General features: G+C 43.9%; 2 protein-coding genes across 2 annotated transcripts in view; one reads left to right on the top strand and one right to left on the bottom strand.

The window, feature by feature from the left end:
- Window positions 1-15,940, bottom strand: part of LOC131709380 (zinc finger protein 79-like) — a 237,825-nt gene that overhangs the window by 159,086 nt on the left and 62,799 nt on the right. The window lies entirely within an intron of this gene.
- Window positions 4,884-15,181, top strand: LOC131709452 (macrophage mannose receptor 1-like). Its single transcript, XM_059011996.1, has 7 exons — window positions 4,884-5,304; window positions 9,135-9,303; window positions 9,944-9,972; window positions 10,632-10,955; window positions 12,324-12,665; window positions 13,433-13,474; window positions 15,138-15,181. Exons 1-7 carry the CDS (start codon window positions 4,884-4,886, stop codon window positions 15,179-15,181), a joined length of 1,371 nt encoding a protein of 456 aa, XP_058867979.1.

Here is a 15,940-nt window from a genome sequence, read left to right as displayed (position 1 = left end):
AGGGCGGCGAAATTATTATTATTATTGTTTTTTTAGTTTTGTTAACGGAAACTGCAGCGAATTTGTGTTGGCGTGCCACGTGCCGCGCACCAGTGTTTATTCTGTAGCGATCTGTACTGAGTGTTGTGTTGTATCGTTTTGTGTCTGTCCTGAGTGCACCTGTGAGCGAGGCGCTGTTTTAAGAAAATAAGAACATAAGAAAGTTTACAAACGAGAGGAGGCCATTCAGCCCATCTTGCTCGTTTGGTTGTTAGTAGCTTATTGATCCCGTATTAGGTCCTCTGCTATTCTTAATCTACATTAATGATTTAGATTCTGGTATAGTAAGCACACTTGTTAAATTTGCAGATGACACAAAAATAGGAGGAGTGGCAAACACTGTTGCAGCAGCAAAGGTCATTCAAAATGATCTAGACAGCATTCAGAACTGGGCAGACACATGGCAAATGACATTTAATAGAGAAAAGTGTAAAGTATTGCATGCGGGCAATAAAAATGTGCATTATAAATATCATATGGGAGATACTGAAATTGAAGAAGGGAACTATGAAAAAGATCTAGGAGTTTATATTGACTCAGAAATGTCTTCATCTAGACAATGTGGGGAAGCTATAAGAAAGGCCAACAAGATGCTTGGATATATTGTGAGAAGTGTTGAATTTAAATCAAGGGAAGTAATGTTAAAACTTTACAATGCATTAGTAAGACCTCACCTAGAATATTGTGTTCAGTTCTGGTCACCTTGTTACAAAAAGGATATTGCTGCTCTAGAAAGAGTGAAAAAAAGAGCAACCAGAATTATCCCGGGTTTAAAAGGCATGTCGTATGCAGGCAGGCTAAAAGAATTTAATCTATTCAGTCTTGAACAAAGAAGACTACGCGGCGATCTGATTCAAACATGCAAAATCCTAAAAGGTATAGACAATGTCGACCCAGGGGACATTTTTGACCTGAAAAAAGAAACAAGGACCACGGGTCACAAATGGAGATTAGATAAAGGGGCATTTAGAACAGAAAATAGGAGGCACTTTTTACACAGAGAATTGTGAGGGTCTGGAACCAACTCCCCAGTAATGTTGTTGAAGCTGACACCCTGGGATCCTTCAAGAAGCTGCTTGATGAGATTCTGGGATCAATAAGCTACTAACAACCAAACAAGCAAGATGGGCTGAATGGCCTCCTCTCGTTTGTAAACTTCCATATGTTCTTATGTTCTAAAAGACCTGCAGCTTTGTCTGCCACAACCTCCGTGGCATTATACTGTAGTACTAGCTGTTGTCTATCCTTGACAACCAAGCCACACTGCTTGACTGCTCATGAATATGCATGACAGTGGCAATTTCTGACAGCACTTCAGTGATAAAGAGCTCTTGTCAGGCCAGTTGAAAACATTGATCATAGAAATAATAACACGTATGTGTTAAGGAAGCTCTAAATAAATCTAAGTGAATCGTGTTTAAAAATACAACCGTTTTAAAAAGACAATGCTTTGAATAGGAAATGAAGCATATTTTACATTCTACAGATAGGGGATAAGTCGCTATGGGAACTCTTTGGATTCCCATGATGCACTGCTTTGACAGGGACGGAAGAAAAGGCAGAGTTGACAATCTTGTGTATGTAGCAGATCTTTGGTAAGGATTAGGTTTGGTGTGATAGTTGACTACTGTATAGAGCAGATCTTTGGTAAGGATTAGGATTGATATGATAGAGGTGGAGGACTGTGTTCTGTGTTTCGTGTTCCATGCTGTCTGTTTTGTTTACATTTTGTGAGGTTTTTGTCAAACCTTTTGTTTTGGCACTTGTGCCTTTTATTTTGACCAGTGTGGTTTTGTTAGTGCGTGTTCTGTTTTGTTTATTTGTTTAATTAAAAGGTGTATTAGTGCATTTAACCATGCAGCTTTCTGTGTGTGTCTCTGACCCTGCAAATACCATCTGGGAGGCTACTGCACCACATACGGTGTCAGAAGCGGGACAGCGCCCCTAGTGACAGACCAGGAACTGCAGGGTAAAAGAAAACAAAGTAAAGAAAAGAAAATGGAGCAGAAGGAAATCCAGCAGGAGCAGCAGTGCTGGCCAAAGGTGGCCGCCTCCGAGGAGTTTGGGCACCGGCAGGACGTGGGCCCAAACGAAGACCCCCTCTGGCATGAAGGCCACTATCAGGTTGAGGTGAGGATGGAGGAGGGATGGTTTCCTTTGGGGGATCCAACCCCAGCCACCAGACCAAAAGACCCAGATGGAGGATGCACTTCCATGGTGCCTCGCCTGCCCCGAAGAGGAAGATGGAGAGAAAGAAAGGGGGCAGGATGAGAGTGTGGAGGAGCAGAAGGGGCTCACTGTATGTCAGGACTCTGGCTACATCCATAGGGAATGCGAGGGGGCAGACCCTTGTTCAAGGCCTACTTTGGCCAAGAAGTGGAGTCATTTGAAGAATGGCTCCGCCTCAAGGCTCTCCAACCAACAAAGGTGGATTCCCCACCTTCCCAGTGTTTCCTTCCCCCTCCTTCCTCATCGCGCTAGAGGCCTCAGGTTGGTGCCTCGCCTGCCTGCAGGGAGTCAGGGCACGTTGGGGGGAACTGCCCCCTCCAAGAGGAGGAGGAACAGCTGCCAGCTCGATTGCCGAGGAAATGGAAGGGGGGTCGTCCCCAGAGGCGAGCCAAGAAGCCATGTTCTGTCATCAGCATTGCCACTGCTAGCTGTGCCGCAGCGCCCCGCACAGCTGTTAGCACTGCCACTGTTGCCACTAGCATCATTTCCTCTGACGCAGCACCCCTGTGGCGGAGTGTCCCACCCCTATATATATATATGTGCACTGTGTTATTATGATTTGTATTATTGTTTGCAGCGCAGATAAAAGCGCTGCGTATTTGTTACTGTTTTTAGATTTTAAAAACCTTGTGAGGATGCGTGACTGATCAGCTAGTGATTTATTTAGCTAGCTGACAGTCACACATCCTTATTAAACTCGTGCAGACGGTGACCATCTCCCGAGTTAATTCATTGATTAATTGTTGCTAATCGGGAGATGGTCACTGTATATAAACCTGCAGCTCTCTACCCTCACGGAGAGTGTACAGGGGAGAGTATGGGAGAGCGAGCAAGGAGAGCTAAAAACAACTGCTAAAAACAACTGGTAACTATACTGGTTTTCAATAGCATGATACTTATTTGTTTGGCCAACGTGCCCATTTGTTTCTTTCTTGTTTTGTTTAAATCTTTTATTATTTAATAAAACGCTGAGCGCTATAGCACTGCAGTTTCACTACCGCCCTTATTTGTTTATGTGTTGCTGTTTCTTGGACCGTGACGTCATCACTGCAACCACTCTGTCACAGCCCGCACAGCTGTTAGCATTGCCACTAGCATCATTTCCTCTGCCGCAGTGCCCCGCACAGCTGTTAGCGTTGCCACTAGCATCATTTCCTCTGCCGCAGCGCCCCGCACAGCTGTTAGCATTGCCACTAGCATCATTTCCTCTGCCGCAGCGCCCCGCACAGCTGTTAGCATTGCCACTAGCATCATTTCCTCTGCTGCAGCGTCCCGCACAGCTGTTAGTGTTGCCACTAGCATAATTTCCTCTGCTGCAGCGCCCCGCACAGCTGTTAGCGTTGCCACTAGCATCATTTCCTCTGCCGCAGCGCCCCGCACAGCTGTTAGCATTGCCACTAGCATCATTTCCTCTGCTGCAGCGTCCCGCACAGCTGTTAGTGTTGCCACTAGCATAATTTCCTCTGCTGCAGCGCCCCGCACAGCTGTTAGCGTTGCCACTAGCATCATTTCCTCTGCCGCAGCGCCCCGCACAGCTGTTAGCATTGCCACTAGCATCATTTCCTCTGCCGCAGCGCCCCGCACCGCTGTTAGCGTTGCCACTAGCATCATTTCATCTGCCGCAGCGCCCCGCATCATTTCCTCTGCCGCAGCGCCCCGCACAGCTGTTAGCGTTGCCACTAGCTTCATTTCCTCTGCTGCAGCGCCCCGCACAGCTGTTAGCGTTGCCACTAGCTTCATTTCCTCTGCCGCAGCGTCCCGCACAGCTGTTAGTGTTGCCACTAGCATAATTTCCTCTGCTGCAGCGCCCCGCACAGCTGTTAGCGTTGCCACTAGCTTCATTTCCTCTGCCGCAGCGTCCCGCACAGCTGTTAGCATTGCCACTAGCATCATTTCCTCTGCTGCAGCGTCCCGCACAGCTGTTAGTGTTGCCACTAGCATAATTTCCTCTGCTGCAGCGCCCCGCACAGCTGTTAGCGTTGCCACTAGCTTCATTTCCTCTGCCGCAGCGTCCCGCACAGCTGTTAGCATTGCCACTAGCATCATTTCCTCTGCCGCAGCGCCCCGCACAGCTGTTAGCATTGCCACTAGCATCATTTCATCTGCCGCAATGCCCCACACAGCTGTTAGCATTGCCACTAGCATCATTTCCTCTGCCGCAGCGCCCCGCACAGCTGTTAGCGTTGCCACTAGCATCATTACGCTGCCGGAATACCTCGCACCGCTATCAGCCCTTGTGCCTTTTATTTTGACCAGTGTGGTGTTGTTAGTTTTTGTATCATTTTGTGTTGTTCATTTGTTTAATTAAAAGGCTCATTAGTGCATTTAACCATGCAGCTTTCTGTGTCTGTGCCTGCAAATACCATCTGGGAAGTTACAGCGCCACACAGGGTAATACCTTACATCAATCAGAATAGATTTCAAAATATCTTCATGTATTTGATGGAACATATTGCAATATATTTAAAAATGAATAAATCTCCATTGATGTTAAAATATATGAAAATATGTTTCTAAAATTTATTTAAATGCAAATAAAAATCTATTTTTTTTTTTTTAAATGTCTTCAGTTCCTCGGCAGGGACAGAACATTTCTGAGAATGAGCTGGTATAGGATGCTAGCCTGTCTCTGTCTATTAATCTTTCACTCCACTAGCTATCAGCATGTTAATAATGCTGTTTATTCTTTATCAGGGTTTTGTGTGCCTGCGTACAACCAGATCAGAAAACACGTGTTTGTGGAAACTGAGAAGAGCTGGTCTGGAGCTCAGAGCTACTGTAGAGAGAAGCACACAGACCTGGCCACTGTGCGCAGCCAGGAAGAAGCAGAGCAGCTCTTAAATATTACAGGAGCTTCTCTCGGGGATTCCTGGATCGGGCTGTATCGTGATGACACACAGAACTGGCAGTGGTCTAACAGCGATGATGTCATCTACTCCAACTGGAGGGCAGATGTCTTCTGTGCTTCAGTCAATTCAGACGGAAAGTGGACTGATTTACCCTGCCACCTTCAGAAAGCCTTCATGTGCTACAAAGGTAAAGACATAATTATTGCTATATTGCAATTGATTATTCATTCATTTTAGTTGTTATAATTATTAAGCATCCTTGTGAGGGGAGCTTGTATGACTTTGCAAATCCACCCACTCCTACAGCTGCTAATATCTCAAAAACTATTTCAGCTTGCAAATATTTTCAGTCAAAACCCTGAATCCAAGTTTGCCCTTGAAAGGATACAAAAACATACGCTTATTAGATGTGTTTGGTGTGTTTCAGAGGCAGTTCCAAAGATACCTACATTTCATTAGTGATAGATGGATGGAGCTATAACACTGTTCCCCCCCTCTGGTGAGGTGTAGGGCTGTCAGGTTTACCTTCCCCTCTGGGCTGGGGTTTGCTGTGTGAAGGCTGAAATCTTCTCTGGGAGTTCTGTGGCAGTTCATTTCTTTCAGATGCAGGAAAGTCAGGCTCTGCTTCATCTCCTAGTACCCGAGTGCTGCTGGTATTGGGCCGGGTATCTGTATATTTCACCATACTCTCCTTTAGCTTCCAGGATGGTGGGCATTGAGTTGTCTGCATTTCCACTGCGCTCATGGCAGCTCTGACCTCTGCAGACAGGTTACGTATGAACAGCAGCTTGACGCTCTTGTCTACATTGTCCCTGGATGTGCTTCACCTGCATAGTAAAGGAGTTTCAGCTCCTTGTAGAAGTCTCTCGGGTCCTCATCCTTCTTACATTGTCTGAGACAGGCTGTGTGCAGGGCTGTGCAGGGATCACCGGGTCCTCATCCTTCTTGCATTATCTGAGACAGGCTGTGTGCAGGGCTGTGCATGGATTGCTGTACTTGGAGCATTTCCCTGTTAAGGCAGCACACAGTTTCTCAAAATGTTTCCTGGTCCACTCCTGTACTGTGTCTACAAGTGTGAGAGAGAGCAGTCTGGCCTCATGTAGATCACTTGTCAGTCCCCAGTCATTCATAATATCCTGCATATGACTGATGTGTCCCTCAATGGTGATGCTCAAACTTGCTGATAGTTGACACTAACTTGTGGACTTGGTGTAAACCATTAGTTCTCAGTTCAGGTTGAAAAATCAATAATACATAGAGCCTTCTGGACCATGTCCTTTTGGATTTCTACATCCCAGACAGCAGCACCCCCCTGTCCCCTACATCAACGTTTCGTTCTTTCTATTGTGCTTGAGATCCCCAGCCAGAATCTTTCCGTCTCAACCACAGCTAGTTGCTGCTCCTCTCTGCTGCTTCAGATAAGTTCTTCACTGTGCGACACAACTCTTGGCCACTGAATCCGACGTCTCTGAGAAACCGGGTTGTAGAGTGTGCCACAAATCCTCGACAACCCACCTCCACTGGGTAAACCCAGACTCTCCATCCTTGCTGTTCCGCTTCAGTGGCTAGTTGAAAATACCGCAGTTTCTTCCTCTCATACGCCTCATCTACAGCTTCCTCCCATGGCACTGTTAACTCTACCAGGCCCTTGCTTTTTTCACAGCTTGCTCTACTTCTTTCCACTTAGGTGCACAGTCCTCCATTTGGTATTCTGGTGGATTGATAGGTGGGATGTCTGAAGGAATTGACATAGGATCCTGCCTTTTTGAATCTGTATGAGTTTCCTACAAATATCTCTCCAGCTCAAACTTAGATGCTTTTAGTGTGCCATTCTTCTCACTGGTGAATAACTTATTTAAAAAATTGAATGGGTGTGGCGGAGTGTCCCACCCCTATGTATTATTATTTGTATTTTTGTTTGCGGTGTGGATAAAAGCGCCTCGGCTTTTGTTATTGTTTTTATATTTATAATTTAAAACCCCATGAGGATGCGTGACTGATCAGCTACTGATTTAACTAGCTGACAGTCATGCATCCTTACCAAACGCGTGCAGACTGTGGCAGAGGGGTAATAAGATAATTAACAGCTAGTTAACCCCTCGGCCAGAGTATAAGAACCGGCAGCTGTCCTTGCTGCGGGGTTGGTTGGGGTGTACAGAGAGGAGGTACGGGGAGATAGAGAGAAGACAGAAAATAACAATTGCTAAGACGTGCTGGATTAGCCAGCACGACACTTACTTGTTTGTCTGTTTATTCGTTTGGCCCTCGTGCCCTTTTGTTTCTGTTTTGTTGTTTGTTTAAATCTTTTGTTTTTGGTTTGTTTATTTAATAAATCCACGCTGAGTGCCGTTGCATTTAGCTTCACCCGCCCATCCATTGTTTTGATTCAGTCATTTCCTGGTCCGTGACGTTACCACACCTCACCACTGCGAGCTAGCCTGCCACAATGGGTCTTTATAAAAGTTAGTTCTTGCACGCTCCTTTTTGTAGCGTTTCCGTAGGCGCTCAGCTCTGCACAATGTTGCAAGCTTATCTTTTATGACCCTTTGTAAGAGATTGAGTCCCTCCTTCTGACTTTGTTCTGCTCTTCTCCATTGCTTCCTCAGCTGTCTCCTTTCTCTAACTAAGCGTTCAATCACTTGCTGCCGTCTAGACTTTCCAGGAAGAATGTGTACTTTTTCCTTCCTTTTTTCAACTCCAAACCTCTCGCTTCCATATGCGTAGATGATGTCCCCAAATTTATCCAGCTTCTTTTCAACTGTTCCACTTAATCTTTTCAACACAAAGCACAGATCAGTGTTTACTGTGTCCCATGCAGTTTTCTCATAAGCTCTTGGCCATTTAACTCCAGGCTTGTGCCCGTTGAGGTTCTTTTCTCTCTTATGCTGGTTTGTCTGACCGGGTTCACAAGGATCATTAGGTTCATCACTAACTGTGTCCATGCAAGTCCTCCTCACGTCTATGACAGGGGTGCTGATATCCTGCGAACTATATATATATATATATATATATATATATATATATATATATATACACACACACACGCACATATATACACACATATATTTTTTTACTATATATATCTCATACCCTGATAAGTATTAGCTTGATACTTGCGTGTACTTCCCGTTGGTATAGTTCAGTTTCAGGTAAAGCAGGATGTCTTGAGGGAACCAGAGACGTGGTACACCAACTCCACAGCTTTGCAGCCATTCTGAAGGGACAACTTTGACTTGAATCTTCAGAACAAAGGGAGGCCAGAGAGCGTTTCCGATTGGTTAGTCATATCAGAGCTGAGACACTGTTTGAAGTGGAGGTGCCAATCACTGTCTCCTGTGTCGGGCAAACGTTGAGTAGATTACACACGGTGATAACCCGTGTCTCTGTGTTTGCATACTGAGTAAATTACACACGGTGATAACCCGTGTCTCTGCGTCTGCATACTGAGTAAATTACATTGATTAATTAGTGATAGCCAGTGTCTACACATTTGCAGACTTAAACTCGTTACTGAGAATACCAATCTGTCTGCAATGTGATCTACAATACCCAACTGACAACACCGAAGCAGGAGTAAATTAACCAACTGGCAGGAGTGTGGAGTAGTGGTTAGGGCTCTGGACTCTTGACTGGAGGGTCGTGGGTTCAATCCCAGGTGGGGGGACACTGCTGCTGTGCCCTTGAGCAAGGTACTTTACTTAGATTGCTCCAGTAAAAACCCAACTGTATAAATGGGGAATTGTATGTAAAAATAATGTGATATCTTGTAACAATTGTAAGTTGCCCTGGATAAGGGCGTCTGCTAAGAAATAAATAATAATAACAACTCAAAAATATACTTCTGGTCTGAATTTTGCCCCTTATTTTTAAATAACACACAGATGTACTTGACTGTAGACAGGATGCCGTTTGTGATAAATTGTAGGATTGATGAAAACACACAGTTTGTTTTGGATTCAGAGCCAGCTCCCCTCCACAGCTCCCAGCCTCTCAGCTGCTGTTTGTTTGTGTTTACAGAGACCAGCAACATCACTGAGAGATACACCCTGATTGAAGAACTGAAAACCTGGACTGAAGCTCAGCAGTACTGTAGGGAACAACACACCGACCTCGTCAGTATAAAGAACGCCAGTGAAAATGAAGAAATAGTGAAGAAAGCACAGGGCAAGCCCTTCTGGATAGGCCTGTTCAATGAGCCCTGGAAGTGGTCACACCAGGGGGATAACTACACATTTCACACCTGGAACTATGGGGAACCAGACAATTGGGGAGGAGATGAGAACTGTGTGTCGATGAGTAAGAGTGGTGAATGGACTGACACTGGCTGCAACAATCAGAACTCCTTCTTCTGCTGTGAGGGTGAGGACCCTGTTCAGACTGTGTTCCATTTAATTCAGTGTAAACCTTCATATTGAAAGAGGGAAGCATGATTAGATCTCTTCAGTAGGTCCTGGTGGTGACAAATCTACCACTTTCCACTTTGAGAATCAATCACAGAGGGTCTAAATGGGGTTAAAAGTGTAAACAAAACCCCAGTTATATTTCTTTAGGCTTTAAGGTATTGTGCTGTGCTGTGCAATATCCTATAATAACAAGACATGTACCTTTACACATTCTAAAACAACATTAACATTGATTGACAGTGAACTGAGTTTTCCTCACAACGATATCTTTGTCTACCTGGTGTTTCCATGACCTTCGTCACTCATGCCAGAATGATACTCGTGTTACAGTACAAACCACAAGCATGCTGTTAGTATATTTATTATCACCATACAGTTCTACTAGTGTCCTACTGTGACAGGAATGGCGTGTGGTGACGTCAGCCCAGATGCAGGAAGAAGACCAAGATGCAGTACTGCAGTTCAAAAGGCACTGCAGCGCCGTTTATTTTAAACAACAAAAATAAAATAAAATATTTAAACACAAAACACTGCTCACAGAGCAAAATAAATATTTAAACAAAAACACAAACACAAAACCAATAGGTCAGGCTGGGCAGATTGCTGTCACTGTTCCTATTCTTTTCGTTTCAAATTTCTCCTCACTCACTCTCGTTCCTCCTCTGGAACACCCACCTGGAGTGCAGAGAGCTGCAGGTTTATATACCGTGGCCGAGGGGTTTAACGAGCTAGTAATTATTCTATTACCTCTCGGCCACAATCTGCATGAGTTTATTAATTACTCCTGGCAGAGGATGAGCTACTAACCTTGCCTCTGCCAGAAGACGTTTTAAATAAAAACAATAACAAAACACATGATGCTTCGCCGTCATATATAAATACAATAAATCATAAAACAAACACAAACAAAACAACAAACTGCACAGGGACGGAGGGGGGAGACCTGGTTCTAAAAATAAATAACAAATAATTGTACAGGGCTCCTCGCCCTGTTACACCTACATTCTTACAAGACCAGTAATCTGTGACTGTTGGTTCCATTTCCAGTGGAATTCTTTTCTCTGAAGAACACGTTTTCACTCATCTTTTTTGTGCTGTCCCCTCTCCCCAGGCGGCTCCTCTGGTCAATGTTTCTATGAAGGATCTGGGAAGACATGGCAGGAAGCTCAGAGCTACTGCAGAAACCAAGGCAGAGACCTGCCCACCATTCAAGACCAGGCCAGGGTTAATAAGCTTATAGGTCTTATACCTTCAAATAGTAACTGGTATTACTGGATCGGGCTGTATCATGACAAAGAGAACTGGCAGTGGTCCAGAGGAGGTGATGTCATCTACTCCAACTGGGAACCATACCTCTTCTGTGCTTCAGTCAATTCAGAGGGAGAGTGGGAGGATTCACTCTGCAGTCAGGGAAACTATTTCATGTGCTACAACGGTGAGTTGAGATTCAATTCCTTTGTTAATGAAACAGCTGACTGGACTGGGGGATGAAGCCAGGTCCCCTGGATACTGCACAGGGGCCATAATCTTGAAACGTTCAAAAGAAGAAACATCTTCTTAAATCCAGCATGTTTCTAAGTTTGTTATTAAGAAAAATGTTAAGAAGGTGTGTCATTCATAACACATTTTCTTATATTTTTTTCCTTCATAAGAAACTTAAGAAAATGTGTATTCTTCAAAGTTCTTATTTTGTTTAGAATATTCCAGACAGCAAAAGCCTTGTCTTAAATATGTAGCCCTTTTTAGACATGTAGAAGAAATATGTTTAGCAGTTAAATAACTATTTGTATTAGAATAAAAGGTGATAAAGAGGGTTGTAGTTTTGCTGTATTATGTGTAGTGGGCTGAACCTCACATGACTGATTCATTTGTTATGTAAATGAGGTCTGACAGGTATTCTGCAATATTTAAAGCTGCATCTCCCTGTTACAAGTTATTTTCAGTCACCATGAGCAGAGGATCTGACAGACTGATAGCACAGCAGGTGCTCGGTTGGCAGGTGCTTCCCTAACCAACACTAGGCTACATAAATGCCATGTTTCATGAGGTACAGCCTCCACAGTGATGAGCCAGTCTTGTTGCTCGTGACAAATGTAACTTGTATTTCTCTTTAAACAGTGTTGTTGTGTTCATGCACTGGTGGTAGAGTTTGTTTTTAAAGATTGAGGTTAGCAGTTTCATCATCCCGCTTCTCATACACGGGCAATCTTATGACACACGGGTCTCACACCACCACCGTGTACAATAAGACTGTACAATAACAATGATTATAGGAAATTATTATTCACCATGAATAATAATAATAAATACCACAGCCACCTGAAGTAAACAGTCATTGCACTGCCTCAGCCAATCAGGTTCCTAGTAGAGTGCTCATTATCATGCAGTCGACGCCCTCAGAGCTTTAGAATGTTGAAACTGTCATTGGAACAGGCTGATTTCAAAATAGAAAAATACCAGCCAGTACAGGAAAGACATGAAAGCACATGGGGGGGGGGGGATGTGTTCATAATGATCCTGTTTGCTTCATATTGATTGTGCACCGACTGTGAGGAAAATGAATGATCAATTTGAAAAAGAACAATGATTATTCCTAAATCATTAAATAGACTCCCCCATCCCCCACTTTGCTATTAAATACTTTTCAGACATAAACTAAAGAGACTCCCATGCACTGCTAGAGATGCTGCTTTTCATGACCTTGATAGCTGAGCCGGGTGTGACTCGGGTTCAATCACTATACAACAGGAGAGCCAGCGCACCGCCACAGATCACATTGATTTTGATCTGTTTGTGTTCACAGAGACCAGCAACATCACTGAGAGATACACCCTGATTGAAGAACTGAAAACCTGGACTGAAGCTCAGCAGTACTGTAGAGAACACCACACCGACCTCGTCAGTATAAAGAACGCCAGTGAAAATGAAGAACTAGTGAAGAAAGCGCAGGGCAAGCCCTTCTGGATAGGCCTGTTCAATGAGCCCTGGAAGTGGTCACACCAGGGGGATAACTACACATTTCACAACTGGAACTATTGGGAACCAGACAATGGGGGAGGGGATGAGAACTGTGTGATGATGAGTAAGACTGGTGAATGGATCGACTATGGCTGCAACATTCAGTTGCCCTTCTTCTGCTGTGAGGGTGAGGACCCTGTTCAGACTGTGTTCTCATTTAATTCAGTGTAAACCTTCAGTTTCAAAGAGGGAAGCATGAATAGATCTCTTCAATAAGTCCTGGTGGTGACAAATCTAGCAGTTTCCACTTTGAGAATCAATCACAGGCTCCCTGTTCAGGCTGATGGGATGGTCAATATCCTTCCAGAGGTAATGGGGTGATGTGGATTGCAGCTATCAGTACCCCTTGTTCTGCTGTGATTGAAGGCTTCCTGTTCAGTCTGTGCTCTTGTTCAGCTCAGTGTTTGTACCGCAGTCTGTGAGCAGGGACTCAGAGGCTCAGTCCATCTGATCCTACAGTAGCTGTCTGACCTCCAGAGCAGGGCAGGGTGTAGCCTAGAGATCTGAAGAACCAGAATCCAGCCCGGTCATTAAGAGTGTGACAGGGAGCAGCTACCCCTCATTGTTATACCCAGGAGAGACGTGTGCTGTGATATACATTCTTACTGTCTATTTATTATATTTATTTGAAAACAATAAACCATTGTCAGCATTGCCCTGGTGGAGACAGCAGCATAGACACAGTTTCATTGAAATGCATTTGAACACTACACTTGAAACAGGAAACACTAAATCTTGTTGTTGTGTGTTTTCTTTACAGATTCAGACCCCACAAGCCCCCCTTCCACTCCGGTCTCTCAAGGTATGCAGTGTAATCACTTCAGAGGATTCAGAACCACAGCAGCAATCTGGCTTTGTTATAAACTTTCTTTTTTTCTCTTTTTCTTGTTACAGAAGGAGAATCCACGAGCCCCTCTTCCACTCCGGTCTCTCAAGGTAAGTGCAGTTTGAAGATGGCAGTCTGTTCAGTGTGACTGACAGCCCACTTCACCATGAGTTATAAATGAATCTCAGTGTTGTTATCAACCTCACTAATTTAGCAGTGAGTTCACCATTGCCCTGGTGACGACAGCACCACTCTCTCACACACACACACACACACACACACACACACACTGACACACACACACACACACACACACACTGACACACACACACACACACACATGCACACACACACTGATACACACACACTGACACACACTGACACACACACATACACACACACACACGCACACTGACACACACACACACACACATACACACACACACACAATGATACTCACACACTGACACACACACAATGATACACACTGACACACACACATACACGCACCCACACACACACACACAATGATACACACACACACTGACACACACACTGACATACACATACACACACACACACTGACACACACACACTGACACACACACATAAACACACAATGATACACACACACTGACACACACACACAGAGACACACTGACACACACACACTGACACACACACACACACACACACACACACACACAGGGTGTCGCTCAAATATATTTAGACAATAATGTAGAAAGGCAAATGATGTATTTTTACTCCTGCAAATCCAAACCTCTCAAGCCTTCTCTCAACACCAGCCTCTAAAGGTATGGAGTGCACTAGTTCATTTTGAATGTGGCTTTGTAATAAATGACTTATTGTTTGATTATATTAGTATTTATTTATTGTCCTGGTGGAGACAGCAGCATAGACACAGTTTCATTGAAATGCATTTGAACAATACACTTGAAACAGGAAACACTAAATCTTGTTGTTGTGTGTTTTCTTTACAGATTCAGACCCTACAAGCCCCCCTTCCACTCCGGTCTCTCAAGGTATGCAGTGTAATCACTTCAGAGGATTCAGAACCACTGCAGCAATCTGGCTTTGTTATAAACTTTCTTTTTTTCTCTCTTTCTTGTTACTGAAGGAGAATCCACGAGGTCCTCTTCCACTCCGGTCTCTCAAGGTATGCAGTGTAATCACTTCAGAGGATTCAGAACCACTGCAGCAATCTGGCTTTGTTATAAACTTTCTTTTTTTCTCTCTTTCTTGTTACTGAAGGAGAATCCACGAGGCCCCCTTCCACTCCGGTCTCTCAAGGTATGCAGTGTAATCACTTCAGAGGATTCAGAACCACTGCAGCAATCTGGCTTTGTTATAAACTTTCTTTTTTTCTCTCTTTCTTGTTACTGAAGGAGAATCCTCGAGGCCCCCTTCCACTCCGCTCTCTCAAGGTAAGTGCAGTTTGAAGATGGCAGTCTGTTCAGTGTGATTGACAGCCCACCTCACGTGTCATGTGATCCACTAGAGCTATATAAGCTGTGGGAGAGCTGTGTGCAACTATTCAGCAACAACACTAGGAGAGCAGACGATTGTCTTTCGGTTTGGAATCCTAATGTATAGAATTACATTATATTGTCCAGTACAAATAATCTGTCTTCAGGTAACCCTGTTTATACTGTTGAAAACTGCCCTAACATTAGACACTCCTCTAAACATCTAAACACAAGAGTTCATCTCTGAAAATCTACCTCTGTTAAAATGCACGTCACATTATTACAGAGCTCGCTGGGGCTGCAGTGAATCCAGTAGAGCAGGGCGGGTGAAGCAGGTGTCTGGAGATTCTGCCTCGATGGAGAGGGCTGCCCGGTGCTGCTTAGGAACGTCTCAGTTTTGAACTCATCGTATTATTGAAAACGTTTTTGAAGCTCAATCTTACTGCATTATTTAGAAGTATAAATAGTCAACATAAATAAACATAAATAAAAATCACAATACTCATACTTTCACGGGTTTTGTTTTATTTCCCTTTTAAAAAACAAACATTTCAGAAATACCATCATATCAAGCGTTTAGAAACTGGTAAAAATGTAATGTACAGTACAGTGTAGTGATTGAAGACGACATACCACGTGCATTTGTTTGCAAGTTGAGTTTAGATGACTTCACTCACGTGTCTCTGCTGCTGAAACTCAACATGACAGCTGCACCAACGAAGAAAGAAAAGCAATGTTTCAGTAAAAGACAGAGCTAAAACAAAATCTGATTATCTCTATGAGGATGGTGGGACACTATTGTTCAAGTTTTGCTGGCGTTGATCATGTATGAGTCAGTACCATTAAAAGATCATATTGCCAGTCATAAACATGTAGAGAGAACAAAAAAGCAAACAAGACGGCAACAATGGCAAAGCATGCATTCACTATACTGAAAACTGAGATCTAAGACACTGCATTCACTATACTGAAAACTGAGGTCTAAGACACTGCATTCACTATACTGAAAACTGAGGTCTAAGACACTGCATTCACTATACTGAAAACTGAGGTCTAAGACACTGCATTCACTATACTGAAAACTGAGGT

Source organism: Acipenser ruthenus, chromosome 43 (assembly GCF_902713425.1).
Source record: "Acipenser ruthenus chromosome 43, fAciRut3.2 maternal haplotype, whole genome shotgun sequence".
Lineage (NCBI taxonomy): Eukaryota > Metazoa > Chordata > Actinopteri > Acipenseriformes > Acipenseridae > Acipenser > Acipenser ruthenus.
This window is presented reverse-complemented; position numbering and strand designations above follow the sequence as displayed.

Bases quoted from the DNA above. Each gene is read 5' to 3' on its own strand.
- LOC131709452 (XM_059011996.1), top strand. From the start codon at position 4,884: ATGCTAGCCTGTCTCTGTCTATTAATCTTTCACTCCACTAGCTATCAG. The intron at 9,973-10,631 runs GTACTGCAGTTC...CCCTCTCCCCAG, and splicing joins AGGAAGAAGACCAAGATGCA to GCGGCTCCTCTGGTCAATGT. The intron at 12,666-13,432 runs GTGAGGACCCTG...TTCTTGTTACAG, and splicing joins GCCCTTCTTCTGCTGTGAGG to AAGGAGAATCCACGAGCCCC.